Source organism: Mobula hypostoma, chromosome 7, assembly GCF_963921235.1.
Source record: "Mobula hypostoma chromosome 7, sMobHyp1.1, whole genome shotgun sequence".
Classification (NCBI taxonomy): domain Eukaryota; kingdom Metazoa; phylum Chordata; class Chondrichthyes; order Myliobatiformes; family Myliobatidae; genus Mobula; species Mobula hypostoma.
The window spans coordinates 84,702,906-84,730,204 of NC_086103.1; the positions used below are offsets into that span (position 1 = coordinate 84,702,906).

Below are 27,299 nucleotides of genomic sequence, written 5' to 3' on the forward strand. Positions count from 1 at the left end.
ATGACTGACCAGGTAGGCCAATTGGGGCTGCTGCCCCACTGAACTCGAGTCCTCATACCTCGACTCCATTTTATCCCCCTCAGTTTAGTCCCTTCCCACCTACATCCGCGACACTTCTCATGCTCTCGATCTCCTCAACTTTCAATCCCCTGGCCCTGATTGACGCATTTTCACCATGGATGCCCAGTGCCTATATACTTCCGGAAGATGTCAAGAGCAGCGCCTCTCCATCCTTGGGAACGGCCACAGGCAGAGGATTCATGTGGATATAGCCCGACCCTTCATGGCCGCAAATTTCTTTGTAGTTGTGGATGCAGTTACAATGTGGCCAGAAGTGTTCCCAATAGCCCCACGATATCCTCACACACTGTTGAATTGTTGAGAAGCCTCTTCACGAAAACCGCTGTTTAGGCTACGTCCACACTACGCTGGATAATTTTGAAAACGAAGCTTTTTCTCTTCGTTTTGACCCTCCGTCTACACTGAACCGGGGTTTTTAGCCCCCGAAAACGGAGATTTTCAGAAACGGTCTCCAGAGTGAATAAATTTGAAAACGCCTAATATCCGTTGCAGTGTGTACGGAGTAACCGGAGCTTTTTAAAACCGCTGTCAGGACGTGCCGGAACAGATGGCGACAGTGCGGCATTTCATTGTTTTCTTCTTATTATTCTTATCTTTATTATTATTACTACTTTATTGTTTAGAGTGTACAATCATCACAGCGACATTTGATTCTGCGCTTCGCAGAACCTAACAATTTCAGAACAGACGGCAACAAGACTGAAGCCAGGAGAGTTAGAAATGTACTCACCAAATACTTTGACCCATAGCTTACTGAATAAATAAGCATACTCACTTTGCCCCGTTTTCTGTCCTTGCTTGTATGAAGGTAAGGACGGAAAATACCCTCCGCCACCTCCAGTTTAAATTCCATGCGGAATATTTTGGCGGATCAAGAACCAAGAACCAAGGTGGTTTATCTATTTATGCAAGTACTTCTCTGACAATAGATGTGTAACAGCCTAATGTAACATTGTATGGAAATACAAGATAACACTGACGCAGTCAGGTTTTATACAGTTAACAAGGTGCTTTATTAATACAACAGAGTTACTGTAGACAACAGGAATTCTGCAGATGCTGGAAATTCAAGCAACATACATCAAAGTTGCTGGTGAACGCAGCAGGCCAAGCAGCATCTATAGGAAGAGGCGCAGTCGACGTTTCAGGCCGAGACCCTTCGTCAGGACTAACTGAAGGAAGAGTGAGTAAGGGATTTGAAAGCTGGAGGGGGAGGGGGAGATGCAAAATGATAGGAGAAGACAGGAGGGGGAGGGATAGAGCCGAGAGCTGGACAGGTGATAGGCAAAAGGGGATACGAGAGGATCATGGGACAGGAGGCCTAGGGAGAAAGATGGGGGGGGTGACCCAGAGGATGGGCAAGAGGTATATTCAGAGGGACAGAGGGAGAAAAAGGAGAGTGAGAGAAAGAATGTGTGCATAAAAAGGAGTAACAGCTGGGGTACGAGGGGGAGGCGGGGCCTAGCGGAAGTTAGAGAAGTCAATGTTCATGCCATCAGGTTGGAGGCTACCCAGACGGAATATAAGGTGTTGTTCCTCCAACCTGAGTGTGGCTTCATCTTTACAGTAGAGGAGGCCGTGGATAGACATGTCAGAATGGGAATGGGATGTGGAATTAAAATGTGTGGCCACTGGGAGATCCTGCTTTCTCTGGCGGACAGAGCGTAGATGTTCAGCAAAGCGGTCTCCCAGTCTGCGTCGGGTCTCACCAATATATAAAAGGCCACATCGGGAGCACCGGACGCAGTATATCACCCCAGTCGACTCACAGGTGAAGTGATGCCTCACCTGGAAGGACTGTTTGGGGCCCTGAATGGTGGTAAGGGAGGAAGTGTAAGGGCATGTATAGCACTTGTTCCGCTTACACGGATAAGTGCCAGGAGGGAGATCAGTGGGGAGGGATGGGGGGGACGAATGGACAAGGGAGTTGTGTAGGGAGCGATCCCTGCGGAATGCAGAGAGAGGGGGGGAGGGAAAGATGTGCTTAGTGGTGGGATCCCGTTGGAGGTGGCGGAAGTTACGGAGAATAATATGTTGGACCCGGAGGCTGGTGGGGTGGTAGGTGAGGACCAGGGGAACCCTATTCCTAGTGGGGTGGTGGGAGGATGGAGTGAGAGCAGATGTACGTGAAATGGAGGAGATGCGTTTAAGAGCAGAGTTGATAGTGGAGGAAGGGAAGCCCCTTTCTTTAAAAAATGAAGACATCTCCCTCGATCGTGACCCCACTAAGGAGCACCAGGCCATTGTCTCCCACACTATCAACGACTTTATCCGCTCAGGGGATCTCCCATCCACTGCTACCAACCTTATAGTTCCCACACCCCGCACTTCCCGTTTCTACCTCCTACCCAAGATCCACAAACCTGCCTGTCCTGGCCGACCTATTGTCTCAGCTTGCTCCTGCCCCACCGAACTCGTTTCTGCATACCTCGACACTGTTTTATCACCCCTTGTTCAATCCCTTCCGACCTATGTTCGTGACACTTCTCACGCTCTTAAACTTTTCGATGATTTTAAGTTCCCTGGCCCCCACCGCTTTATTTTCACCATGGATGTCCAGTCCTTATATACTTCCATCCCCCATCAGGAAGGTCTCAAAGCTCTACGCTTCTTTTTGGATTCCAGACCTAATCAGTTCCCCTCTACCACCACTCTGCTCCGTCTAGCGGAATTAGTCCTTACTCTTAATAATTTCTCCTTTTGCTCCTCCCATTTCCTCCAAACTAAAGGTGTAGCTATGGGTACCCGTATGGGTCCTAGCTATGCCTGCCTTTTTGTTGGGTTTGTGGAACAATCTATGTTCCGTGCCTATTCTGGTATCTGTCCCCCATTTTTCCTTCGCTATATCGACGACTGCATTGGCGCTGCTTCCTGCACGCATGCAGAACTCGTTGACTTTATTAACTTTGCCTCCAACTTTCACCCTGCCCTCAAGTTTACCTGGTCTATTTCCGACACCTCCCTCCCCTTTCTAGATCTTTCTGTCTCTGTCTCTGGAGACAGCTTATCCACTGATATCTACTATAAGCCTACTGACTCTCACAGCTATCTGGACTATTCCTCTTCTCACCCTGTCTCTTGCAAAAACGCCATCCCCTTCTCGCAATTCCTCCGTCTCCGCCGCATCTGCTCTCAGGATGAGGCTTTTCATTCTAGGACGAGGGAGATGTCTTCATTTTTTAAAGAAAGGGGCTTCCCTTCCTCCACTATCAACTCTGCTCTTAAACGCATCTCCTCCATTTCACGTACATCTGCTCTCACTCCATCCTCCCACCACCGCACTAGGAATAGGGTTCCCCTGGTCCTCACCTACCACCCCACCAGCCTCCGGGTCCAACATATTATTCTCCGTAACTTCCGCCACCTCCAACGGGATCCCACCACTAAGCACATCTTTCCCTCCCCCCCCCTCTCTGCATTCCGCAGGGATCGCTCCCTACACAACTCCCTTGTCCATTCGTCCCCCCCATCCCTCCCCACTGATCTCCCTCCTGGCACTTATCCGTGTAAGCGGAACAAGTGCTACACATGCCCTTACACTTCCTCCCTTACCACCATTCAGGGCCCCAAACAGTCCTTCCAGGTGAGGCATCACTTCACCTGTGAGTCGACTGGGGTGATATACTGCGTCCGGTGCTCCCGATGTGGCCTTTTATATATTGGTGAGACCCGACGCAGACTGGGAGACCGCTTTGCTGAACATCTACGCTCTGTCTGCCAGAGAAAGCAGGATCTCCCAGTGGCCACACATTTTAATTCCACATTCCATTCCCATTCTGACATGTCTATCCACGGCCTCCTCTACTGTAAAGATGAAGCCACACTCAGGTTGGAGGAACAACACCTTATATTCCGTCTGGGTAGCCTCCAACCTGATGGCATGAACATTGACTTCTCTAACTTCCGCTAGGCCCCACCTCCCCCTCGTACCCCAGCTGTTACTCCTTTTTATGCACACATTCTTTCTCTCACTCTCCTTTTTCTCCCTCTGTCCCTCTGAATATACCTCTTGCCCATCCTCTGGGTCACCCCCCCCCATCTTTCTCCCTAGGCCTCCTGTCCCATGATCCTCTCGTATCCCCTTTTGCCTATCACCTGTCCAGCTCTCGGCTCTATCCCTCCCCCTCCTGTCTTCTCCTATCATTTTGCATCTCCCCCTCCCCCTCCAGCTTTCAAATCCCTTACTCACTCTTCCTTCAGTTAGTCCTGACGAAGGGTCTCGGCCTGAAACGTCGACTGCGCCTCTTCCTATAGAGTTACTGTAGTCAGTTTTTCACTGTTCGTCGTCAGCCGGGTCATACTGTCCGGTATCTGCAGATTTTCTGTAGCTTCGGATTTTCAACATGTGCGGAGTTTCTCGTGTTTATATTTTGTTACCACGTTAATATACTTCCGCGGTATACTTATGTTCTCTAGCATTAGACTTGACCCGGCTGCAATAACTTCTGCAATTTAAAGATGGCGGCTTAGAAAGTGCTCTATTGCACCGGGGGCCGATTACCCAGGCTGCAGAGCGGGGAGCCGTGTGAAGATGGCGGCTTAGAAAGTGCTCTATTGCCCCGATTACCCAGGCTGCAGAGCGGGAGCGGGAGCAGTGTGAAGATGGCGGAGACCCGGAGTAGGCCGGGGTCGGCGGCTGGAAATGAGAGCGAGCCGGACGAGGATGTGGACGGAGGGCAGCTTGACGTCAGCTCACCGCACTTCGACCCGTACCTGGCGTTGTACAGCCCGCGGCCGCCGCCACTGCCCTTCCCCTCCGTGCGCACTTTTAACAACGTGGCCGAGTACGAGTCGTTCCTGCAGCGGCGGCCCCGCGGCCGCATCCCGGGCCCAGCCAGGACCCGCGGCGGGCGCCGCGCAGCGCGGGCTGCCTCCGACCCCGACAGGATCGAGCGGCTCAAGAAGCTGATGGTGGCTCAGCCGAGCAGCGAGGAGAAGCCGCGATGCTGCCGGAGGGACCGCGCCCCCAAGAACGTGATGACCAGGATGGCCCGTGAGTGGAGGCCGGGTGGGCGGCTGGGCGGCTGGGCAGGGGCAGCGTGTCGGGGCCCGGACACGCGTGGGGTGGTCTCACCTTGCAGCAGATGGTGGAATTACGGGGCACGGTCTTAAAATAAAGCACAAGTCCGTTAGGACTGAAATGACTATAAAATGTAAGATCAGAATTAGGCCATCGAGTCTGCCTCACCATTCAATCAAGCCTGAGTTTTAACAACCCTATTTTCCCGGCTTCTCACCGTAACGCTTAACCCTGCTCACCAATCAACAACCTGTCATTCTCTGCCTCAAGAACACTCGGTGACTTGGCCTCCACTTTCCTCTCTGCGAATGATTTCTACAAATTCATCACCCTCCTGCTGGGAAAAAAAACTCCCAGCTCACCTCCGTTTCAAAGGGACTTTCCTTTATTCTAAAGTAGTGCCCTGGCATCCTTCTGATGAATTATCCTCTCCCTGCCCACTCTGTCTCGGCTTTTCAACACTCTTCGGTTTCAATGAGATCTCTCCTCGTTCTTTTGAACTCCGAGTGCAGATTTAGAGACACCAAACAAATAATAACTTATTTACAGACAAAGGTAATGTTGTTCAAAATACTTCACAGTGGGATGAAGCACAAATAAAAGACAAAAAGGTGTTAGTTAAAAGCAAGGTTAAAGATGTAGGTTTTGAGTTGGTATTTAAAAGTGGCAAACAACAGGAATTCTGCAGATGCTGGAAATTCAAGCAACACACATCAAAGTTGCTGGTGAACGCAGCAGGCCAAGCAGCATCTATAGGAAGAAGCGCAGTCGATGTTTCAGGCTGAGACCCTTCGTCAGGACCAACTGAAGGAAGAGTGAGTAAGGGATTTGAAAGCTGGAGGGGGAGGGGGAGATGCAAAATGATAGGAGAAGACAGGAGGGGGAGGGATAGAGCCGAGAGCTGGACAGGTGATAGGCAGAAGGGGATACGGGAGGATCATGGGACAGGAGGTCCGGGAAGAAAGACAAGGAGGGGGAGGTGACCCAGAGGATGGGCAAGGGGTATAGTCAGAGGGACAGGGGGAGAAAAAGGAGAATGAGAGAAAGAATGTGTGCATAAAAATGAGTAACAGATGGGGTACGAGGGGGAGGTGGGGCCTTAGCGGAAGTTAGAGAAGTCGATGTTCATGCCATCAGGTTGGAGGCTACCCAGACGGAATATAAGGTGTTGTTCCTCCAACCTGAGTGTGGCTTCATCTTTACAGTAGAGGAGGCCGTGGATAGACATGTCAGAATGGGAATGGGATGTGGAATTAAAATGTGTGGCCACTGGGAGATCCTGCTTTCTCTGGCGGACAGAGCGTAGATGTTCAGCAAAGCGGTCTCCCAGTCTGCGTCGGGTCTCATCAATATATAAAAGGCCACATCGGGAGCACCGGACGCAGTATATCACCCCAGTCGACTCACAGGTGAAGTGATGCCTCACCTGGAAGGACTGTTTGGGGCCCTGAATGGTGGTAAGGGAGGAAGTGTAAGGGCATGTGTAGCACTTGTTCCACTTACACGGATAAGTGCCAGGAGGGAGATCAGTGGGGAGGGATGGGGGGCACGAATGGACAAGGGAATTGTGTAGGAAGCGATCCCTGCGGAATGCAGAGGTGGGGGGAGGGAAAGATGTGCTTAGTGGTGGGATCCCGTTGGAGGTGGCGGAAGTTACGGAGAATAATATGTTGGACCCGGAGGCTGGTGGGGTGGTAGGTGAGGACCAGGGGAACCCTATTCCTAGTGAGGTGGTGGGAGGATGGAGGATAAAATTGGCAGTTGAGTTTCCTTCCCTTTATAGCTTTAGGTATTGAATTCCACAGTTCAGGACTGTGGTTCAGAAAAGGTGACCTGCCAATGATCTTTTGAGAGATCTTGTTTAAATTTAAGAGACCAGTGAAAGAAGACTGGAGAGTTTGAACAGGATTATAAAACAAAACCATTTCTGTTCTGGTTCCAGTTGTTAAGAGCTTTAAAAACAAGTAAGACAACTTTAAAATTAATTCTAAAAGATACAGGAAGCCAGTGCAGAGTGGTTAGGTCAGGAGTTCTTCATACTAATTTTAGGTAAAAGTCAGCTCTGGTCATGAACCAGCCTGAAGGGGAACCCCTAGTGAATAGAGACCGATGCTCTTGCATGGGCTATTCTTTTACCCCTGAATACCCTGAACTGGAGGCTGGTGCTGTGGCGCAAAAACCAGCCAATGGGAGAGAATTGCTACATCCTTGGGATAGGTCAATTGGCAACCAGTGCGGAGGAAGTGGCTTTCAACTGGCAGGTAAATTAACCCTTCACAATACACCATTGAGATAGATCATGTCATATACAGGTTTCCCCCGCTATGCGAAAGTAGAGCGTTCCTATGAAATCTTTCGTAAGCCGAAATGGCGTAAAGCGAAGAAGCAATTACCATTAATTTATATGGGAAAAATTTTTGAGCGTTCCCAGACCCAAAAAAATAACCTACCAAATCATACCAAATAACACATAAAACCTAAAATAACACTAACATATAGTAAAAGCAGGAATGATATGATAAATACACAGCCTATATAAAGTAGAAATAATGTATGTACAGTGTAGTTTCACTTACCAGAATCGGAAAGACAGCGAACACACTGGAAGGTTCATGCATTTTTCTATCATAGAGTTCTTTGTAAACACTCAAAACATCCTGCAAACCTGCCCTTTCAAAATTGAAGTCATACTTTTCTGCAATCATTGCAGCACTGTCAATGGTAGTGAAAATCTCACGCAGTTCAAAACTATTGCAGCTCACTGCAAAACAAACGCTGAACGCTATTTTCGCTTTTCGCCTTTTTTTGTAAAAGTGAAAATCCTCTTCGGATTTCTTTTGGTTAATGAAAACAGGTACTAATGTAGGTCTTTTGTAAAAGCGGAGTGGCATAAAGCAAACTTTTGAAAAGCGGGGGGTACCTGTATAATTACATTAAGATAGTTTTTTTAAAAATCCGTGTACCGCTAAATCTTTTCTATCCATGTACCTGTCTCAGTGTCTGAAATGTTATTATTGTACCACCCTCAAACTCTGTCTGGCAGCTCAGTTCACGTGCCCATTGTATGTAGGAAGTCTGATCACCTGGCTGTAATTCTGCTGCTGGTGAGTTGGCAGAGACTAAAGACTGCAGCAACAGTAGTGAGGACCAAGAAGGTATGGTCAAGGGAGGCAGAGGACAGCTTATAGGACTGGTTTGAGTTGGTGGACTGAACAATATTCAGGGATTCATCTTCGAATCTGAATGAATGTGCTACAGCTGTCACCGACTTCATCAAGACCAGTGTGGATAAGTGTGTGCCTTCGAGAACATGCCAGTCATAACCAAATCAAAAGCCATGGATCAGCCAGGAGATTGGTAGTCTGCTGAGGGCTGGATCTGTGGCATTCAGGACTGGTGATCCAGAACTATACAAGAAGTCTGGTTACAACCTGTGGAAGGCTGTTTTAAGAGCAATAAAATAATTCCAATTGAGGTTAGAGATAGAATTGGCTTCACTCCCAGACAGGTTAAATGCCTTCTATGTGCACTTTGAAAGGGAGAATAAAATCATACTGGTGAAAATCCCTGCAGCATCTGGTGATCCTGTGATCTGTCTTGGAGACCGACAACAGAACATCTTTCATGAGGTGAACCCTCGCAAGGCATCAAGCCTTGATGGTTTACCTGGCAGGGCTCTGAAAACCCATGCCAATCAGCTGGCAGAAGTGTTCAAGGAAATTATTTTCTCACTGCTGCAGTCAGCGGTTCCCACGGGCTTCAAAATGCTGACAGTCATACCAGTGCTCTAGAAGAGCATGATGAGCTGCCTCAATTATTACCCAGCTGCATTCACATCTACTGTGATGAAGTGCTTTCTCGGCCAAAATTAACTTCATCCTAAGGAAGGACATTAACCTGTTGTAATTCACCTGTCACCACAATAGGTCTACAGTGGATGCAATCTCTCTGGCTGTCCACTCAGCCTTGTATCACCTGGACAATAGTAATACCTACATCAGGCTGCTATTTATTGAATACAGCTCAGCATTTAACACCATCAGACCCACAGTTCTAATCAACATACTTCAAAACCCGGGCCTCTATCTCATTCTGCAACAGGATCCTTGATGTCCTCGTCGGGAGATCACAGCACAGATGAAAAATAGCATCTTGCTGACAGGCAGCACTGGTGCACCTTGAGGATGTGTGCTTAGCCTACTGCTGTGCTCTCTACACCATTGATTGTGTGCCAAGGCACTGCTCAAAGGTTCAAAGGTATATTTGTCAAAGTATGCATGTACAATGCAACTGATATTCGTTTTCTCCAGATAGCCATGAAATACAGAAAAAACATGTTTTTGTTTTTGAAAGAAAGACAACCCCCCACATGAAAAAGAAACGCAAACCCTCCTTCACAAAAAACAGCGACAATAACAATCAAACCCACAATCCCCTCACTTGCAGAAAAGAACAGCAACTTTAGCATCAAATCCCCCAGCCCCCTCTCTCACACACACAAAAAACTAACAGATCACTCACACAGAAGAACACCAGCAGAACATCAGACCCCAAATCCCCAACTCCTCCCTTCCACAAAAAAATAACATATTGCCCAACCGCTAATTGGCAACAAGAAAGAAAGCACTGAAAGCAGAAAGAGACCGGTGTAAACTGCAGTCCAATCATCACATAAATCTGAGAATTTTGAAAACATCCTTCTGTCGACATTGAAGAGGGTGGCAGCGCGAACTCAGTCCTTCTGTGAAGAGCAGCCACCATGCTGGGCCCATACACCCCTGACCCAGCTACTGACAGCCATCAACTCCGTAGCCTTGGTGGAAAACGAGTGCTGACCTCCTGCATTTGCCTGGATGCTTCATTCTTCCTCGACACTTGGAAATGGAGTTCTTCATGACCTCATGTCTGTCTTTGGTCTTCTCCATGAGGTAGCTCGTGCTCTGCTGTCTCTGGGGATAACACAGCACTAAATATTCGATCTAATTCCAAACTGTATGCCACAGGCTCCAACAGTTTCTGAAACCCAAGACAAAAAAACAACCGGAAGATGTAGAGAAAGTGAAATAATTGTGAACAGCTTGGCTATCTGAAGGGTGTTGCCTGGAGAGTGGTTCGCTGGCACCATCTTGACCAGATCTCAAATAGCATTTATAAATTTTCTGATGATGTAACTACTGTTGACAGAATTTCAGCTGGTGGGCAAAGAAGCATACAGGAATGAGATAGATCAGCTGCTTCAGTGGTGTCACAATGACAGCTTGCACTTAACGTCGGTAAGACCAAGAAAGTGATTGTGAATTGGGAAAGAGAAGTTGAAGGAACACACACCAGTCTTCACTGAGGGATCAGCAGTGGAAAGAGTGAGCTGTTTCAAATTCCTGGGTGTGAACATCTCTGAAGATCTGTCCTGGGACCAACATATTGATGCAGTTACCAAGCAGGGTGCAACAACAATTTGAGAAGACTTGGTATGTCATCAAAGGCTCTTGCAAATTCCTGCAGATGTACCGTGGACAGCCTTCTACTTGGCTGCATCAAAGCCTGCACGGGATCGGGAAAAGCTGCAGAAAGTTGCAAACTCAGCCCGCTCTATCATGTGCAGCATCCAGGACGTCTCCAAAAAGGCGGGATCTGTCATTAAGGACCCTCATCACCCAGGACATGTCCTCTTCTCATTGCTATCATTAAGGAGGAGGTACAGGAGCCTGAAGACACACTCGACACTTTAGGAACAGCTTCTTCCCTTTGGGCATCAGATTTCTGAATGGACAATGAAGCCATGAGCACTATCTTTCATTTTTTCTTTTATGCTATGACGTTTCTCCTGGCTGCTATGAGAAGTGTTCTGTCACCAGCCTTGGAGTCAGCGTCCCAGGCTTTTAATAGGGAGTGCATCTCTGCATTCAGCCAGGTTCATAGTTGGGCTGTGAGATGACCGTTGTTGATGTACCAACGTTGTCTACACACTTGCTGAGGTAGCTGATGACAGATCAGGTATATTCCTCGAAGTCTGTGTCTTCTCCGTTTGTGACAGCCTCCTTGAACATCTGCCAGGATGAAGACACCATCCAGACCATTGTTTGAAGAGAGCTAGTGCTATTGTAAAGCTCTCCCACTGCGACCTTGGCATTTCTGCTTGGGGTTGTAGACAGTGGGGATGAGTGCAACAGTAAGCTCCTGGAGCCGGTGAAGTGGCCAGCATTTAACTGTAAGATGCTCAATTTCCCCAGAACAGTGACTGCTAACTACAGATGAGTTTGGTGGTATGTTGATATTTAGTGATTTGTGTACAAGGTCACCCAGGTCTCCCTTAACACCCAACACCTTTCAACTCTCACTATTTAGAAAATACTTTGCCTTTCTATTTTCCTGTACCAGAGAGGATGTCTGTCACTTCGCCTCTTTATATTCCCTTGAACATTGTGCATTTTCCTAGCAACCCAGGCTCTATTTCATCTTTACTATCATCAGTAAACTTGGGTATGTTACACTTGGTTACCTCATACATATCATTGACGCTGGCTGTGAACCAACCTGAGCCACAATACAGATCCCGGTGGCACACCACTAATCACCTGAAAAGGAATAGTTATGGAGCACTACAGCACAGAAATAGGCTAGGCTAGTCTAGTCTGTGCTGAACTGTTATTCTGCTTAGTCCCATCTGGAGCATAGCCCTCCATACCTTATCCAAGCTTCCCTTAAATGTTGTATTCAAACCCACATTCACCACTTCCACTGACAGCTCATTCCACACTCGCGCCACCCCCGAGTGAAGAAATTCCCCCTTACGTTCCCCTTAAATACTGCACCATTCACCCTTAACCTAAGACTTCTTGGTTATCGTCTCACCCAACCTCAGTAGAAAAGGCATGCTTGCATTAACTCTATCTATACCACTCAGAATTCTGGATATAGTACTGTGCAAAAGTTTTAAGCACATGTAAAAGCAATCTGTAAAGTGAATGTGCTTTCAAAAGTAATGAATTAAAAAACATAAAGAGCAGTAAACAGTAAAAAATTAAATCAGATCAATATTTGGTGTGACCACTGTTTGCCTTCAAAACTTAATTAATTCTCTTAGGTACACTGTTGTGCGGTTTTATAAGAAAAACAGCTGATAGGTTGTTCCAGGAATCTTTGAGAACTTGCCACAGTTCATTAGCACCTGTTTGTTATCTTTGTTTAATCAAACACTGGGCTATATACCTACAAAATAATGAAGTTTTTATTTGAAAAATGGTCTATTACTTAATATGTTCTTTAACAAAATACAAAAATTTCCTTGTAATGTTTAATATTGTTTTGGAAAAAGATTGTTTAGAAATCTAAAATTCGCTCTTTTCTACTGACACTAATACAGAAGACATCAGCATGATCATCTAAAATAAAACCCAACATCTTATACAACTTCAACATAGCATCCCAACTCCTGTACTCTACTTTGATTTATGAAGGCCAATGTGCCAAAAGCAGTCTTTACCACTCTTCTAAGGAAATATGAGTCTGTATTCCTGGATCCCTCTGTTCTACCACACTTAGTGCCATACCGTTCACTGAGTAAGATCTATCCTTGTCCTCACAAATTGCAACACCTCACACTTGTATGCATTAAATTCCATCTGCCATTTTTCCAACTAGTCCAGTTCCCACTGCAAGCTTTCATAGCCTTCCTTGCTGTCTACTGCACCCACAATCTTAGTGTCACCTGCAAATTTGCTGATCCAGTTACCACATTATCATCTAGATCAAGGATTCCCAACTTTTTTTATGCAATAGACCCCTACCATTAACAGAGGGGTCAGTTGACTCCAGACTGGGAACCCCTGATCTAGATTAATATACATGACAAACAGCAATGGTCCCAGCACTGATCCACACTCCTCACAGGCTTCTCTGGCTTCTCCCACAAAGCCAGTGTTGAATCCAGTTTACTACCTCATCCTGAATGCCAAGTGGCTGAACTTTCTCGACCAGCCTCTCATGCAGGACTTTATCAACAGCCTTACTAGTCATGTAGACAACATCCTTTGCTTTTCCATCATCAACTTTCTCGATAACCTCCTTGAAAACTTCTGTAAAAATCTTTCACTGTTTTCTAGCTGTTAACACAACTTAGATCACTCTTGTCTACTAACCACCTCGTCACACGTAGGGTAATTTTGGCACCTTATCACAAACTTTCTAAAAGTTCAAATATACTGCATCCAGTGACTTCTCTTATTTCGTTGATGAGACCCTGAAAAAAAAAACATTCAGGAGAGTCAAGATTCAAATTAAGAACCACATATTTCTGCTGTTATTCCTGTGAGCAAATGATGAACCTGATCATTTTAACTATTAAATATATTATATGGGAAAATCTGCATTTGCACCTGGGTCACAGAAACGCCGTGAGGACCAAAAGAAGCTTTGTGACCGTGTCCACCTTAACCCACCTTCCGTCCCCACCCTAACTTTGCTGCCTGTGTTCAGTTGTGTTTATTCGGTCTTTCTTGCCTCCTCATTCTATTACTCAATGTGCATCCAACTGCTTTGGCTGAATTTGGTATTCTTTAACTCATGGCTTTCATGTCCATGTTGTAGGTTTTGTCTTGCATGTGCCCATGAGTGTAGTCTTCTGGCCAGCTTCCAGCTGATCAGAGAGCCCCAAGCAGGATTGCTGGCTTTCCTGTGGAAGGTCAGAGCTACGAGGTCTGATACCATCCCAGCAGAAGGCTTCATGATGTGAGGTTCCCATCCCAAACCTGTAGACTGTGGGAAAGACTGGATTCTGAGGAGGATAGTCACAGTCTCGATGGTGATATTGATCAGCTGGCAAATTAGGCAGTATGGAGGCAGATGGACTTTAATCCTGATTAATGTAAAGTGATACCTTTTGGGACATCTAATAGAAGTGTAATGGAAGATGGGGCCCTGAGCGTATTGAAGAGCAGAGGGGTCTTGGTGTACAAGTTCTGGGATCCTGAAGGTGGCAGACCGGGTAGTTAGGGTGATAAAGAAAGCATGCTTGCCTTCATTCACTGAGGCAAAGAATGTAAAAGCAGGGATGTCATAGTACAGTTTTATAAAACTTTGGTAAGGCCACGATAGAATATTGTGTCCCGTTTTGGTCACCACATTTGGATGATGGAGGAGATTCGCCAAGGTTGCCCAGGATGGAATGTTTCAGATATTAGGAGAAAATAGGCTCGGTTTGTTTTCCTTGAGTAGATATGACTGAGGAAGGATCTGACAAAAGTGTACAGAATTATCATGGGCATGCTTATGGTAGACCGTTATCTTTTCTCCATGTTAGAGGTGTCTTTCACGCAGAGGGTGCTTGGAATGCCCTGCCTGAGGGGTGGTGGAGACAGACTTACACAACTTTTAAGTGTCTGAGACACACAATTAAAGTGCCAAGACAAAGTCTTTGGATCATGTGTTATTAGTGTAGATGGGAATTTGGTGGTCAGTATCGACAACGGTGGGTGAAGGACCTATTTCTGTACATTATGACTCCGACACTGAAGTGGCTATATCAGAGATAACTAGCTAGAGGAGACCAAGAGTAGAAATGGAAAAGGAGTTAAGATGATGGGGCTGCATTTTTTTAAGAAAAGGGAACACTGGTAGCTGCTATGAAATTACAGAACACAATTGCAGAATATAAGGCTCTTTTAATATTTCTATGGTTTCTCCTAATCAGAAGACTGGCTTATTTCTGAAAGGTAACGTTATGTCTGGAGATTGTGTAGGAGTGTTTGCTGCAGCAATAAATATTTCTTAAATCTAACTGTGTTAGATTTAGTAATGAGTAACATAACAGATTTAGTTGATGGCCTTAGACTGGCTGATCATTTATCTCTTAATGATAATGAGATTAAGTTTGTGTAAAGCTTTAAACCACTGTCAAAAATCAATTTGGGTACTGCTGACTTCTGTGCAATGAGGCAGAGAAAAATATACAAAACATTGAACACTACAGTGCAGGAACAGACCCTTCAGCCACATGAAATATATCCCATCTGCCTGCACACAATCCATATTCCTCCAATGTGTCTGTCTAAATGCCTCATAAAAACCACTATCATATCTGCTTTTACCACCTCTACCCTCGGAAAGAGGCTGACCCTATCTATGCCTTTTTACTGGGTTATTTGGTAGATCAGGGAGATGTCTTCAAAAACAAGCTTAATGGGAAAGAGAACCTTGTTTATACCTTAAAGCAGGGCCTCCCCACCTTCATTATGCCATTGACCCTTATCATTAACCAAGGTTGGGAATTCCTGCCTGAAAGGGATGTGCTGTAGTCTTGATCTTGCTGCCCAACAGCAGGAATGGATGACTAAAGCAATAAGGGACAGAGTGAGCCTGAAAGGCCAGGACCCGTAGTGGATACTGGTATCTGGGAGAGGCACAATAAACAGCAAAGGAAGACAGCAAGCTATAGAAAGTGACCATGAGGAAAAGTTTACAAGACTTCAAAACAGTGCACTGTTAGCAAAAATGTGGAGTTGTGTGAGGTATCATGGAGTGTATCGAATGTTGACTGCCTGTCATTTTATTATGGAAAATGAAAATGGTATGCAGGATAGTATAAGAAAACCAATACCTGAAGCAGGTTGAGGAACTAAATAAAATAACAGTAATGAAAACAAAAGAGTAAGTTCTTAAATGTGACAAATCCGCCAAGGTCAGAGCATCTTCATCATAGCCTTTAAAGCATTAGTTGAGAACATTGAAGGTTCCTTAGTATAATTTTTAAAAGTTCTCTCAATTTTGGAAAGTTATGTTTACCATTCCACGTTTTATGAAAGGTGAGAGGGGAGAACAGGAAACGTGGAACTGTTAGCCACACTTTTGTTTTAATATTCTTTGGATATTCTGTTTTCAAATAGTGTCTGAGCATGCCTGAGATTCCGGTTGAATCTTTGGAAGCAGTGTGAGGTTATCTAATGATCTGCAAAAGGCAAACTAGAAATTATAAGCAGATATCACAATGCTTAGCTGTGACTATGTCTCTGAAAGATTATACAATTGGGTACATGGGTTTCTATTCCCTTACCTAGGTTTACAGAATACAGAGGTGGACAGCATAAGTAGTCTAGATGGAAGTATTAAATGGTGAAGAAGTGTCACTAAATTGATATACAGTTGCAAGAAAAAGTTTGTGAACCCTTTGCAGTTACCAGTTTTTCTGCATTTATTACTCATAAAATGTGGTCTGATCTTCATCTAAGTCACAATAATAGACAAACATAATCTGCCTTAACTAATAACACAAACAATTATACTTTTATGTCTTTATTAAACACATTGTTTAATCCTACATAGTCCAGGCTGGACAAAATATGTGAACACTTTTATTTAACTGATAGAACCCCCTTTAGCAGTAATAACCTCCACCAAACATTTCCTGTAGCTGCTTATCAGACTTACACAATGCCAAGAAAGAATTTCAGACCATTCCTCCATACAAACCTGTTTCAGAAGTCACTTGAGAGCCCATAAGTAGATCAACAGAATGAAGACCTCGAGGGATAGCCACGACCGATTTCTGGGATACCTTGCATGAACAGCCCTCTTCAGGTCATGACACAGCATTGCATTTGGGTTAAGGTGTGGACTCTGACTTGGCCATTCCAAAACACAAATGTTCTTTTAATCCATTTCTGTTGACTACTCTTATGCTTTGGATCATCGTCTTAATTGCATCAACCAGCTTCTATTAAGTTTCAGGTGAGGGACTGCTACCCTAACGTTCTCCTATAAAATGCCTTTATACAATTTTGAATTCATTGTTCCCTCAACGATTGCAAGCTGTCCAGGCCCTGAGCAGCAAAGCAGCCCCAAACCATGATGCTCCTTCCACCATGCTTCACAGTGAGGATGAGGTTTTGGTGTTGGCATGTAATGCCTTCTTTCCTCCAAACATTGCAGTGTGTATTTCTGCCAGAAAGTTCAACTTTTGTCTCATCTGTCCTCAGAATGTTGTCCCAGAAGCGTGGAACATCCAGGTGATTTTTTTGGAGAACAGTGGTGTCTTTCCATGAATGCCATTCTTGTTCAGTGTTTTTCTTATAGTGGACACGTGAACAGAGACTTTAGCAAGTTCTAAAGATTTCTGCAGGTCTTTTGCTGTTACCTTTGGGGTTCTTTTTCACTTCCTTCAGCATTGCACGTTGTGCTCTTGGTGTGATCTTTGCAGCACTCTCACTTCAGGGGAGAATAGCAACAGTACTGAATTTCCTACATTTGTTGATAGTTTCTCTTACTGTGGACTGATGAACACTCAGGTCTTTAGAAATGTTTTTGTAGCCTTTTCTGCCTCATGCATCTCTACAATTCTTCTAAGGTCCTCTGGACGTTGTTTTGATCGAGACATGGTGCACATAAACAGACCTTTCTTGAGAAAAATAGGCTCTGTTATTAGCCTGACATTGTCATTTTATAGGGCAGAGCACGTCTGTGACTCATACCTCCAATCTCACCTCATTGATCGGAACAAATAGCTTATGTAGAAGGCGTAACCCTAGAGCTTCACATACTTTGATAGGACCTAGACTGTGATATTTTAAATGGTGTACTCAGTATTGATGAGAAAAAATTGAATTGTTTGTGTATTATTATTTTAAGTAGATTGAGTTTGTCTATTGTTGTGATTTGGATGAAGATCAGACCACATTTTACAAGTAATTAATGCAGAAAACCAGGTAATTGCAAAGGGTTCACCAACTTCTTGCAACTGTAACTGCAGCAAATGTGGACCCTGAAGAATGGTACAGTAGTATAGCCAGTTCTAGGCAGTCCCCTGGTTAATGGATGACTTGCTACCACTCTGTTTCTGATGTGGCTACTAAGACTACAGTGGAACGTGAGAGGTGCTTTTCAGACAGATGTGTGGACTGTTCAGAAGGCTCAGCACTCCATTTGTTGTTTTCCACAGTGCTCCCTTTGAAGAGATTGAAAGTGTTGCATTTCCCAAGGAGACTCTTAAGATGCTTAGGGTACTTTCTTGGTTCTTACCTTAATTTCTTGCTGTGATAGAACTGAGAGTGGTGTTCCTGTTTCAGGAATTTGGTGTCTGGCAAGTGTGTGTATGTGGATGAGATTGGGATCATTTCTTAATTTCTAGGAACTCACCATCTCAGCAGGGCAGTCATTGTCATGGAGTGTGTAGGTTAGCACTGGTGGTACCATAGTTTCAGTTAACCAGATTAATGGAAAGGAACTCAAAAGTCTTGGTGTTTAACCATTCCAGGTCTGAAACTCCATGTACCTGTATGTGATTGGAATGGGTTGGCTGTCAGTGGGAGATATCTTGATCTCAATGCCCTGACCTTTGCTTTTTGTTTCCCTGTAGGAGCAGCTCGCCTCCTCCATCTGGGAGCGCATTATGGTGTGGGCCATGGACACCTCCATGACCAGCTTTAGGGCTGCTTCGTTATTGGTCAACAAAAGGTACGCATGGGCTATAGACAGCATCTGAGATTCAGTAGTTTACTCTCAGCTCCTTCACCTTTACTGGGACTGTCTTCATAAGATGTAACTTTACATTACATCTTTGTGGTTGGCTGTGTCACCTGGACTCACTTGGTAGTCTTGTCTGAATAGAATATAAGAAGACATGTCCCCACAGTATAGAAGGCATGTTTCTCAACTGTTGGACACACAGCTCTGTGTTCTGGGCAACATTTATTGTTAAAGCTCTACCAAATGAGAAGATTTGGTTAGTTATTTCAGCTTCTTGTGGGATTTGCATAAGGATAAGAATTGGTTGGCTGTTGGATTTTCCTGCAGATTGGTGGGGACTCACTGAAAGTGAGTGGCAGTACTTTGATTTGTTCCAAGAATGTAAAAGGTTCTGTGTAAATGCAACTTCTAATTTTAAAATATTTCTTTTAAGCCACTCTTTCTTTAAATTTCTACCAGCTACTCCACTGTGTCATCCTTTCATTCCCTGTTTTAGCCATATTTACATTATAAAATCAACCTACTGAACTCACCACTCCAGAGCTGTGCCTCACTGCTCAGGGACCCCAGTTACATCTGAATTCCAGTGCTGTAAATGTGGAGTTTATACTGTACATTACCCCTGTAACTGCATGGGTTTCCTCACACATCCCTAAGACCTCTTGGTTCGTAGGTTCATTGGTCCTGATGTAGTTGGATGGTGGTAACATCAGGAGAATCGAAGTGGGGAATAGGTTACCTGGGAAAATGAAATAACTGTCAAACTCAGTGGGTTGAGCAGCATCTGTAGGAGGAGAGGAGCTGTCACTTTGGTTTGAAATTGCAACATAATGTTGTGATGGAGGGTTTTGGTCTGAAACATCAACAACTTCTTGCGGATGCTGTACTGAGTTCTTCCAATACATTGTTGCTTCAAATTCCAGCATCTTCGGTTTCTTGGGTCTCCATGTGGGAGAAAGGGATTGCTCATGAACTGGCACAAACTTGATGGGTTGCAGATCCTCCCTCTACGTTATGAAATATGAGAAAGAGTACAAATCTTCTGTTGTCAGCCTTGCAAATCATAAAATACTTATGCTCAAGTTGTCTGGTTTGGACTAGTATATCAGAGCACATATGACAAATAACCACAAAGATTTATCTCAACTTTCCAGCTCTTTACTTCACCTATCTGCCCTCCCATTTTCACCCATCACCTACTACTTTGTACTCCCTCCTCCCCCTCCTCCCACCTTCTTACACTGACTCCTCGTCTTTTTTTTTCCCCAGCCCAAAATGTCGACTGTACTCTTTTCCATAAGTGATGTCTAGCCTGCTGAGTTCTTCCAGATTTTGTGTGTGTTGCTTGGATTTCCAGCATCTTCAGATTTTCTCTTGTTTCCAGTTGAATATTTCTGCTTGTGGAGCAGATAATAGAAATCTCGACCTCTCCCCTTAGAAGCAGGAAGTTTGATGAATTGGATCATTAGGTTAGGGTGGCACAATAGTGTAGTGGTTAGCACAACACTATATTACAGGCAACCCGGGTTCAATTCCCACCGCTGCCTGTAAGGAGTTTGTATGTTCTCCCTGTGATCACGTGGGTTTTCTCTGGGTGCTCTGGTTTTCTCCCACAATCCAAAGACGTACCAGCTGGTAGGTTGATTGGTCATTGTAAATTGTCCCGTGATACGCTAGGATTAAATTGGGGGATTGCTGGGCGGTGCGGTTTAAAGGGCTGGATGGGCCTGTTCTGCACTGTATCTCAATTAATAAATCAGTAGACTCCTGGAGGCACAAGAAACTGCAGATACTGAAATCTGGAGCAAAAAAAATAGAGCTGCTACAGGAAAACAGTGTGTTAGGCATTATCTGTAGAGGGAAATGGACAGTCAGCATTTTGGTTGGATACTTTTCATCTTGACAATTGTTGACAGTCCATTTCTCTCCACAGATGCTGCCTGGCCCCTTGAGTCCTTCCATTAGCTCAATTTTTGCTTAGTAAACATCTGTTGTAGAAGTTTGTCAGGGTGAGGTATGTGAAGGAAATGGATATAGGTGGGCCTCATCCATTTGAGAGAAAGGCTACAAGACGTAGGAGCAGAATTAGGCCATGTGGCCCGTGAGTCTGCTCTGTCTTTTATTACCCCTCGAAACCACGTTTTCCTGTCTTCTCCTTGTAACCTTTGTCATCCTTACTAATCATGAACCTATTAACCTCTGCTTTAAATATACATAATGACTTGGCCTCTACAGCGTGCTGTGGCAATGAATTCCACAGATTAACCATCCTATAACCATATAACAGTTACAGCACGGAAACAGGCCATCTCGGCCCTTCTAGTCCGTGCCGAACGCTTACTCTCACCTAGTCCCACCGACCTGCACTCAGCCCATAACCCTCCATTCCTTTCCTGTCCATACATCTATCCAATTTTTCTTTAAATGACAATATCGAACCTGCCTCTACCTCTTCTACTGGAAGCTCATTCCACACAGCCACCACTCTCTGAGTAAAGAAGTTCCCCTTCGTGTTACCCCTAAACTTTTGCCCCCTAACTCTCAACTCATGTCCTCTTGTTTGAATCTCCCCTACTCTCAATGGAAAAAGCTTATCCACGCCAACTCTAGAAATTCCTCCTCATCTCTATTCTGAGGAAAGTTCTTCTATTCTGAGCTGTCCTCTCTGATTCTAAATTCCTCCGCAATGGGAACCATGCTCTCTACACCCTCTTTCCTTTCAAAATGTGATAGGTTTCATTAGGGTCCTCTCCCCCCCCCACCCCCATTCAATCCCACAGGTATCAAACGCTCCTCATACACTAACCTTTTCATTTCCTGAATCATCCTTGTGAACTTCATCTGGACCCTTTCCAATGTCAGCACATCCTTTCATAGATAAGGGGCCCAGAACTGTGAGGAAGGACAAGCAGATAGTGGGACACAATTGCAGCCAGTGGGATGTTAAAAGTGTAACAAAGGGTCAAAATAAAAGATAGTGATGAATACAGGACTGAAGATGATATACAATGCACCAAGTATACAGAAGGTCGGTGATCTTGTAGCGCAGATAGAGATTGGCAGGTACTGTATGACATTGTGGACATCTATGTCGTGGCTGAAAGAAGATGATAGTTGGGAGTTTAACAGTCAAGGATACACATTCTATCGAAAGGACAGGTAGGTAGGCAGAAGGGGTGGGGTGGCTCTGTTGGTAAAAATTTAAATCAAATCCTTAGGAAGAGGTGACATAGGATTGGAAGATTAGAATCCTTGTGGTTGGAGTTAAAAAAACAGCGAAGGTAAGAAGACCCTGATGGAAGATATACACAGGCATCCAAACAGTAACCAGGGTTTGCATTACAAATCACAACTGGAGATAGAAGAGTGAAAATCAGGTTGGTGCTGGTTCCCAAGAGAGGTAGAGAATTGGGAAGCTTTAAAAAACCAACAGAAGACAGCTAAAAAGCCAATGAGAAAGAAAAATTGAAATATGAAGATAAGCTAACCGATAATATAAAAGAGGATCCAGAAAGTTCTTTTCAGATATATAAAGAGTAGAAGAGAGACAAGAGTAAATATCAAGACTGCTGGAAACTGATGCTGGAGAGGTAGTAGTGGGGGACAAAGAAATGGGGGATGAAATTAATACGTTATTGCGTCAGACTTCACAGTGGAAGACACTAGCAGAATGCCAGAAATGCAAGGGGACAGAAATGAGTGCCATTGCTATTATTATGGAGAAGGTGCTTTGGAAGCTGAAAAGTCTGAAGGTATGTAAGTCACCTGGACCAGATGGATTATACCCCGTGGTTCTGAAGGAGGTGGCTGAAGAGATCGTGGAGGCATTAGTAATGATCTTTCAAGAATCACTTGACTCTGGAATGGTTCCTGAGAAATGCAAAATTGCAAGTTTCATCCACTCTTTAAGAAGGGAGGGGTGCAGAAGAAAATAAGTTATAAGCCAGTTAGCCTGACAATGGTTGGGAAGATGTTGGAGTCTACTATTAAGGATAAGGCTTTGGAGTATTTGGAAGCGCGTGACAAAATAGGCCAAAGTCAGCTTGGTTTTCTAAAGGGGAAATCTTGCCTGACAATTCTTCGAGGAAATATCAGGTAGGATAGACAGAGGAGAGTCACTGGATGTTGTTCATTTGGGTTTTCAAAAAGCCTTTGACAAGGTGCCACACATGAAGCTTCTTAATAAAGGTAAGAGAGCCCATGGTGTTACAGGAAAGGCATTAGCATGGATAGGAAATTGGCTGACTGGCAGGAACCAACGAGTGGGAATAAAGGGGCCTTTTCTGTTTGGCTGCTGGTGACTAGTGGTGTGCTGCAGGGGTTGATGTTGGGACTGCTTCTTTTCACGTTATATGTCAGTGATTTGGATGATGGAATCGATGGCTTTGTGGCCAAATTTGTGGATGGTAGGAAGATAGGTGGAGGGCCATGTGGTGTTAAGGAAGCAGGATGTCTGCAGCAGAACTTAGGCAGATTAGGGGAATGGCCATAGAAGTGGCAAATGGAACATAGTGTAAGAAACTGCATAATCTTACACTTTGCCAGAAGGAATAAAGGTTTAGACTATTTTCTAAAAGGGGAGAAAATTGAAAAATCAGAAGTGCAAAGGGACTTGGGAGTCCTCATGCAGGATTCTCTAAAGGTTAACTTGCAGGTTGAGTCGGTGGTAAGGAAGGCAAATTATAACTTTATAAGTTAATGGTCAGACCACATTTGGAGTATTGTGAGCAGTTTTGGGCCCCTTACCGAAGAAAGGATGTGCTGTCACTGGAGTGAGTCCAGAGCCAGTGCACGAGAATGATCCCAGGAGTGAAAGGGTTAACTTATGAGGACTGGTGAATCTGTGGAATTCATTGCCACAGACGTGTGCTGGCCAGGTCATTGGGTATATTTAAGGTGGAGGTTGATAGGTTCTTGATTACTAAGGGTGTCAAATATGACAGGGGTAAAGCAGGAGAATGAGGTTGAGAGGGCCTAATAAATCAGCCATGATGGATTGGTGGAGCAGAGTTCATCGGCTGAATGCCTAATTCTGCTCTTATGTCTTATGGTCTAAAACTACTCACAAAATGCTAACTTAGGCTAAATGAAGACTGGTTTATTTTATCATTTGCCTTCAAGTACGCTGAAACCTTGTCCTTAAAGGACTCCGACATCTTCCTAACAATGGAATTCAGGTTAACTAGTCTATAATTTCTTGTCTTTTTTTCTCCCTCCCTTCTCAGTGAGTGGAATGACATTTGCAATTTTCCAGTTGTCCAGAACCATTCCGGAATTTGGTGATTCTTGAAAGATCACTACTAATGCCTTCACTATTTTTTCAGCCCCCTCTTTCAGAACCCAAGCCATCTGTTCCAGGTAACTTAACTATCTTCAGACCTTCTCCTTATTAATAGTAACTACACTCTCTTCTGCTCCCTGACACTCTTGATTTTCTAGCATAGTGTATTTCTTTCACAGTGAAGGCACCAGCAGTATACTTGCTAAATTCGTCTGCTATTTCTTTGTTCCCCATTGCTATCCTTTCAGCGTCATTTTCCAGAGGTCCACTACCCACTCATCTCCTTTATGCCCTTTCTTTTGCTTTTATGCTGTCTTGACTTTCCTTGTCAGCCACGTTGTCTCTTCCTCCCTTTAGAATACTACTACTTTGGGATATATTAAGGTAGGCATGTCAGAAATTTAGGGGCCTTTTCCTGTTTTGCTCACAGTGGTGGAAGATTGTTGTTTTACTTTAACTTGCTGAGTGGAACTAAAGCCAGCAGTTGCGTAGTAAGGTAGTAAAGCCAGGGCCTTTATGATCTGCATGGTCTAATGAGCCCAATGTTCAATTCATTGGTCATTTAAGTGTGAGTGTAGTTAGACTATGCAATGTAGTTAGATATTGGTAGAAGTGGTTATGCACATTATAAATGTACGTTTCACTGAGTTGCACAGTTACTCTTGCAGCTAATACTAGATGTGTTTTATTTTCACACAGTTCATGAAGGAAGTCCGCTGGGTGAACTCTATCGGTGTGTCCAGGACAGAATAAAGATTAGCGTTCACATCAGGACTTTCAAAGGACTACGGGGTGTTTGCTCAGGATTCTTGGTGGCATTTGATAAATTCTGGAATATGGTAATATTTGCTTTTTGCAAATCATCCTCTCCTTTAACCAATACCACTGGTGTGAAGATTTATTCACAAACATTTATTTGCTGTCTTTCAATCCAGCCTTCCCAGTTTACTCCCTCTCACAAAAGGACCTAGACATATTACACAGGAACTCCTGAGGACCTCAATATTCCCAGGCAATTGTGTGCACTAGGTCCAAGACTAGGTGTATGTGCAGCTTCCTCTTTACTTGTTCATGAGCAGTGGTGATGAGGTCATTCAAAGTTACCCCTTCAACAGTTTGTGAGAGCAGTCAGTGAGAATCTGGTAACACACCGGTTACCTTGGGAACAGCAGATTCCCTTCCTATTAAAGACCAGCAATTTTAATTGTAGAATTATTTAATGACATAGCTTTAAGGACAATGGGAGGTGAAGGGGTGACCTGATAGTGGTTCATGAAATTTGGGGATTATCAACAAGAATAAAGATTAAAATCTTTTTTCCAGAGGTGAGACACAAAGGCACAGGTTTAAGGTAAGGGGTAGAAAATTTAGAGTGGATATAGAATGTTTTCCACACAAGGGTGGTTAGAATCTGCACCAGGATTCCTGAGGTGGTGGTAGAGGCAGATGCTCTCAATATGTAAGAAATCTCTCGACAAGTACTTGAATTGCAAAACATAGAAGGCCATGGCATAAGTGGGATTAGTGTATGGAATGTTAAGAGGGCAGAATGGGTGTGTTGGGCTGAATGGCCTATTTCTGTGCCTCATGACCAAGGTGAGATTTGAACTAACACCTGATCAGCATTCCTAGCCACTTGATGTTAATCCAGCATTTAAATCAATATGTCACTATACACCAAGGCGCAGCCAGTGGTACTGGGAGATGAAGCTCTGTGTCAAGATGCAAGGCTGGTTTAGCATAAGGCAAATCTGCAAAAACTGTATCCTTCTTCACAGCAAGTGACTTGGCCTAATGTTGAAGGCATACCACTGGTGCAGAGTGATGGAAATGCGGGAATTTATAGTAGATTGTATGCTTTAAATTCAGCTTGATAAATGGACTCTTGGGCAGAAGCTATAACTGAGACTTGTTTGGGAATCAGTGGGGTTTCATATCAGAATTTCCTTCCTCAGGGCATCTAAAGATTTCTTGAATTGGTGTCAGGTTGGCAATGGCCATACTGTGGCACCAGCCTGTTGCTGGTGGTAGTGATATCACAACTTCATCTTGTTTCCAACCAGGGGATTCTCAAATTCTACATTGACTTCTCTTCCTTCTTTATTTCAGGCACTTGTTGATGTAGATGAGACCTTTAGGAAACCCATTCTTGGGAAAGCTTTTTACAGTGAACCAGTGCTCACGGTTGGCAGGGTAAGTAGTATTGTTTCTTTGAAATAAAGACTATTATTTCTTGCTTCAAGTTTTTATGTTCTACTCTCTGATCCCTGAACTGTCTTCATGTACGTGTTCCATGTGATACAAAAACAATCTTCCACTTCTAGCATGAGGAATGTCTTTTGGGGATAACTGTAAGTCTCAGTTTTTCTCTAACTCGTGCTCAATCTGCTCTGTCAAACCTAAAGTCATCAGTCACTATATAAATACACTACTGGATTTACTTTTTACCTGCAGCTTTTTGATCGGCTAAGGCTTCAAGAATCCAAAGGTGAGGAACCCATTTCCAAGGCTACAGAACAAACTGGCTCTTTCCCAAAGAGGACTGTGGATGAGGAAGATGGACTAGATAACAGCAAAAGTCTGAGCTGTAGTGTTACAGCAGAGCCTGTGCAGCAAACTTTGGACACTATGAACATGTCTCTGCAAGGCAAAGCTGCAGGTTGTGATCAGTTGGAGAGGAGTTGCAAACAGATGGGCCTGGGGACCAGGTCTCGTGCAGGTGAGAAACAGAAAAGGAAAGCAAAAGGCAAGGTGGATTATCAGCAGGTTTCTCAAAGACACCTGAAACAACTGTTTATCCGGGGTGAAAATATCTTGCTCATCAGCATCCGACAATGATAAATGCAACCACACCCAAAGGCTTGATAGACTGGGCCTTATAGAATATTATTACAAGGTGCAAATGAAAACTTTGACTGTAAAACTTCAACTGCCTGGAAATCTGGCTGTTAACTTCCATGAGCAGAAAATAATCTGAATTGATGATGTGTTTGAACAGTAAACGTAAACATCTTGTTTCTGCTCTGAACTGTTGTGAAGTTAGTTTACTCGATGGGGACTTGAACAGTGAAATTGTTCATGCCGTACTGTTGGAAGTGTAGAATTTTGATGAAACTATTGCAGTCACCTGACGCTGTTTATTTTTATTCTGTTGCCCTTTGATTGAAATGTGTTTGAACTACCATTCTAATTGTGAATGATTTGCTTCAGAACTGATGTTTCCTGTATTCTTCTGCCTACAATGACTTTGGAAATAGTGCTTTAAAAATGCTCCGGCCTGGGGTTGATGTGAAATAAACGGTGTAGGTGTCTAAGGAGAAACATTCTTTTGTGTTTGGTGATCTTGCTGTGTGGACTCATCATGGTATGTAAGGTGGCTTTTTGGCCTAACATGTATTTACCAGAAGTCTCACTTCTGTTTTCTAAGTCGTCTGGTAATTTTGTCTCCATTTTTGTAAGTGA

At 44.2% G+C, this 27,299-nt stretch overlaps 1 protein-coding gene across 1 annotated transcript; it reads left to right on the forward strand.

The window, feature by feature from the left end:
- lsm11 (LSM11, U7 small nuclear RNA associated) lies at positions 1-27,299 on the forward strand. The gene is made up of 5 exons (XM_063054878.1): positions 1-12; positions 4,552-5,074; positions 24,537-24,676; positions 25,947-26,030; positions 26,292-27,299. The coding sequence occupies exons 1-5, from the start codon at positions 1-3 to the stop codon at positions 26,673-26,675; spliced, it is 1,143 nt and encodes a 380-aa protein (XP_062910948.1). The 3' UTR covers positions 26,676-27,299.